This window comes from Sapajus apella, unplaced genomic scaffold, assembly GCF_009761245.1.
Source record: "Sapajus apella isolate SASKATOON/1434 unplaced genomic scaffold, GSC_monkey_1.0 scaffold148, whole genome shotgun sequence".
In the NCBI taxonomy this organism is placed as follows: domain Eukaryota; kingdom Metazoa; phylum Chordata; class Mammalia; order Primates; family Cebidae; genus Sapajus; species Sapajus apella.
In genome coordinates, this window is record NW_022437088.1 from 1515589 (window position 1) to 1520284 (window position 4696).

At 41.8% G+C, this 4696-nt stretch overlaps 1 protein-coding gene across 1 annotated transcript in view; it reads left to right on the forward strand.

The window, feature by feature from the left end:
* NUP210L (nucleoporin 210 like) overlaps nucleotides 1–4696 on the forward strand; it is a 159425-nt gene that overhangs the window by 34386 nt on the left and 120343 nt on the right. Inside the window, exons 9-10 of the mRNA XM_032265104.1 lie at nucleotides 1588–1694; nucleotides 2815–2955. Coding sequence (XP_032120995.1) covers nucleotides 1588–1694; nucleotides 2815–2955 — 248 coding nt within the window. The remainder of the gene's footprint in view (nucleotides 1–1587; nucleotides 1695–2814; nucleotides 2956–4696) is intronic.

Here is a 4696-nt window from a genome sequence, read left to right on the forward strand (position 1 = left end):
GAGTTTCGCTGTTGTTGCCCAGACTGGAGTGCAATGGCGCGATCTCGGCTCACCGCAACCTCCGCCTCCTGGGTTCAATCAATTCTCCTGCCTCAGCCTCCTGAGTAGCTGGGACTACAGGCACGCACCATCATGCCCAGCTAATTTTGGTATTTTTAGTAGAGACGAGGTTTCACCTTGTTGACCAGGATGGTCTCGATCTCTTGACCTCATGATCCACCTGCCTCAGCCTCCCAAAGTGCTAGGATTATAGGCGTGAGCCACCGCGCCCGGCCTAAAGTGCTTCTTTATGCCTGAGATGAGCTAAGTTAAACCAGGATTTTTGGAACCCTAAATTATTATACAATTTTTTCTTTTTTTTTTTTTCTGAGGCAGTGTCTGGCTCTATTGTCCAAGATGGAATGCAGTGGTATAATCACAGCTCACCGTAGCCTCCAGTTCCTGGGCTCAAGTGATCCTTCCACCTCAGCCTTATCAGTAACTGGAGTTATAGCTCCGAGCCACCACACTCAGCTAATTTTTAAATATTTTGTAGAGATGAGATCTTGCTGTGTTGTCCAGGCTGGTCTCAAACTCCTGAGCTCAAGCAGTTCTCTCTCCTTGGTCTCCCAAAGTGTTAGGATTATAGGCTTGAGCCACCAGGCCCAGCCTTATATTGAGAGAAGGAACTAAAAGATCTACTTTGGAGAGCCAAGTGCAGTTTTTCATGTCTAATTCCAGCACTTTGGGAGTCTGAGGTTGACACATTACTTGAGCCCAGGAGTTTGAGACCAGTGTGGGCAACATGGGGAAACCCTGTCTCTACTATAAATAGAAGAATTAGCCAGGTGCAGTGGCCTAAGCTTGTAGTCCCAGCAACTCAGAAGACTGAGGTGGAAAGATCACCTGAGCCCAGGAGGTCAAGGCTGAGGTAAGTCATGATCATACCACTGTACTGCAGCATCTGTGACAGTGAGACCCTGTCTCAAGAAAACAAAACAGATCTACTTTAGACCAGGCACAGTGGCTCAGGCCTGTAATTCCAGCACTTTGGGAGGCTGAGACAGGCAGATCACTTGAGGCCAGGAGTTTGAGACCAGCCTGGCCAAAATGGCAAAACCCCATCTCTCCTAAAATTACAAAAATTAGCTGAGCATGGTGGTGTCACACCTGTAATTGCAGCTATTTGGGAGCACGAGGGCGTGCCCAAGAATTAGTCGAACCCAGGAAGTGGAGGTTGCAGTTGAGCCAAGATCGCCACTGCACTCCAGCCTGAGCAACAAAGCAAGACTCTGTCAAAGAAATAAAGAAAAGAAAGGAAGAAAGGAAAGAAAGAAACAGAAAGGAAAGAGAAAGGAGGGAGGGAGGGAAGAAGGAAAGAAGGAAGGAAGGAAGAAAGAATCTACTTTGGAACATCTCCATCTATTAGTAAATTTTGCTGTTTGAATAGCTTTATTGTATTTTTAGATTGTATTTTTAAATTCATTGTAGAAAAATGTTAGCCTCTTCTAATATTTTTGTTTCTTGATTTGTGTATAGGTTTCACTGTCCCACCTGCAGAAAAATGTTAGCCTCTTCTAATATTTCTGTTTCTCGATTTATGTGTAGGTTTCACTGTCCAGCCTGGAAATCGATGGAGTCTAGAGGTGGGACAGTTGTATGTCATTACAGTAGAAGTCTTTGATAGAAGCAGCACGAAGGTCTATATTTCAGATGTGAGTCAGTCTTTTGTATTTTTCTGAGCTCCTTATAGGGATGAGATACATAAGATATGCAGTGGGCCATCTTCCTGGCTAGAAAACCCAAGCCCTCTTTCTTTCTTTGATTCTAGATTTTTACCTTTGGAAAAGCAGCTTGCTAATTTACTATTATCATTAATTCTGTTATTCTTTTTTTTAATTTTTTAAATTTTTGAGACGAGTTACGCTCTGTCACCAGGCTGGAGTGCAAGCGGGGCGATCTCGGCTCGCTGCAACCTCTGACTCCCTGATTCAAGAGATTCTCCTGCCTCAGTCTCTTGGAGTAGCTGGGATTACAGGCACACGCCACCATGCCCAGCTAATTTTTGTATTTTTAGTAGAGACAGGGTTTCACCATGTTGGCAAGGATGGTCTCAATCCCCTGACCTCGTGATCCACCCGCCTTGGCCTTCCAAAGTGCTGTGATTACAGGTGTGAACCACCACACCCAGCCTTTTTTTTTTTTTTGTAAAGAGAATCAGTCTCTGTCACCGAAGCTGGAATTGTGGTGTGATCATAACTCACTGCAGCCTCCAACTTCTAGCTCAAGCAATCCTCCTACCTCAATGGAATTAAAGGCATAATTAACCATGCCCAGCTAGTTCTATTCTTGAGGAATGCTAAATCAGAAGTAAAAGATATAATTTGGTCAGAATTATGGAAAAGAATTGAAATGAGTACCAGTGATAACACTTTGGAGGGTGTCCTCATTCTACAACTTCACATCAGAGATGATTACCAGAGTTTTGTAGTGATGAGAGTAGTATGAATATTAGATGTGAAATATTGTACTCAGGGTCCTTATTTTATCCTGAGAACTGTCAATTTATAATATGGTAAAAATTACACTAAAATTTGCATAAGCTTTGACTCTTGCTATTCCTAATGCTTGCCATTGATAGATCTTTCAAAAGCTAGTACCATTTTAAAGTTATATCTCCCCAACTTAGAATTTCCATGAGGGAGAGCAAGAGTTTTGTTTTATCTCTTTATTCCATGAACGCATAGCTACAGTTTTATATATGCTTTGGGATTAAGATGGCTTCAGGGAAAGAACATATCTTCAGGTTTGTGTTGCTGTGGGGCTGATTTTCAGAATCTCAGGATTACACACGACTTTCCTAAGGAGTACTTTGAAGAGCAACTAACTACTGTGAATGGCTCTTACCACGTAGTAAAAGCCCTGAAAGATGGTGCTGTGGTAATAAATGCATCCTTGACCTCCATCATTTACCAGGTAGGAATTAAAAAGACAGTGTTTGTATTTTAAGCACACCAAAGAAGCTTGACTGATTTGTTGATTAGCAAGCAGATAAATAACATATGCCACCTTTATCTTTCACAATAATAAAGAAATGGATAAATAGCACACTCTGTAAGTTTATACCTCTACAAATTTTCTGTTCTAATCTATGTTATTATACATAAAAATGTCTGCATTTGGCCGGGCGCAGTGGCTCACGCCTGTAATCCCAGCACTTTGGGAGGCCGAGGCGGGTGGATCACGAGGTCAAGAGATGGAGACCATCCTGGCCAACATGGTGAAACCCCATCTCTACTAAAAATACAAAAAAAAAAAAAAAAATTTAGCCGGGCATGGTGGCACATGCCTGTAATCCAGGCTACTTGGGTGGCTGAGGCAGGAGAATCGCTTGAACCCAGGTGGTGGTTGCGTTGAGCCAAGATTGCGCCATTGCACTCCAGCCTGGGCAACAAGAGCAAAACTCCATCTCAAAAAAATAAAAAAGTCTGCATTTGTGGTCATTGAGTATATATTATTTGGGGTTTCAAGTTTCATTAAAAACATTTTTTTTTCTTTTTTTTTTTTGAAAGAGGGCCTCATTTTGTCAGCCAGGCCGGAGTGCAGTGGTGCAGTCATGGCTTACTGCAGCCTCAACCTCCCAGGCTCAAACAATCTTCCCACCTTAGCCTCCTGAGTAGCTGGGACTACAGGTGGATGCCACCATACCTGGCTAATTTTTGTTTAGTTTTTTTGAGACAGAGTCTTACTCTGTTACCCAGGCTGGAGTGCAGTGATGCAATCTTGGCTCACTGTAAGCTCTGCCTCCCAGGTTCAAGTGATTCTCAGGGGTCTTTCTCAGCCTCCTGAATAGCTGGGATTACAGACACCCACCACCATGCCCAGCTAATTTTTGTATTTTTAATAGAGACGGGGTTTCACCATGTTGGCCAGGCTGATCTCAAACTCCTGACTTCAAGTGTTCCACCCACCTCAGCCTCCCAAAGTGCTGGGATTGCTGGCATGAGCCATCATTTCCAGCTTTTAAAGTTTCTTATGGTGGAGGAACTTTATGATGGATTGTTGGGTTATACCGTTCTTCTTTTTAAATATAAACATTTCTGACATATTCTATTGGTTATTTAGACCAATCCTAAGACAATGTATATTACATAATGGCTACTATACAAGGGGATGAATACCAGGAGTCAGAGATCTTTGGGGGCCATATTTTAGTCTAGTTATCATAGATAGGTGCTCCAAATTGGTTCTGGGGTCTCTGATATTAGACTTAAATGATTTAATGAACCTGTTTCCAGTGATAAAGGGAGCACTGGTATTCCATAGCATGCAATAGCAAAACAGCTGTTTAAATTATTACCTGTAGACACTGCAGTAAAGTGCACAGAGAAGGCAAAGCTTTAGGTAACCAAGTAGTTGCTGCCATAAAACATTGTAGTGAAAGTAAGGGATTTAACATGATTGATTACTGTTGCTAAATGTGCTGGATAGTGTGGGGAAAGAAAATGGTTAGATCAGGGCTTTAAATTCTCAGCACAAGATCCCCATAAGAGATCTAAAAGTTTCTCTGACTGTCCTTGAAGAACCTCTTACTACCAGATTCTTATATCTTATCTGCAATCGTGTGATTAAAACAACAATAAGGGGATTTTTTAAAATACCTATTTAGAAATTTAATAATGCACTTCTATTTTTTTTTTTTTTTTTTTTTTTTTTG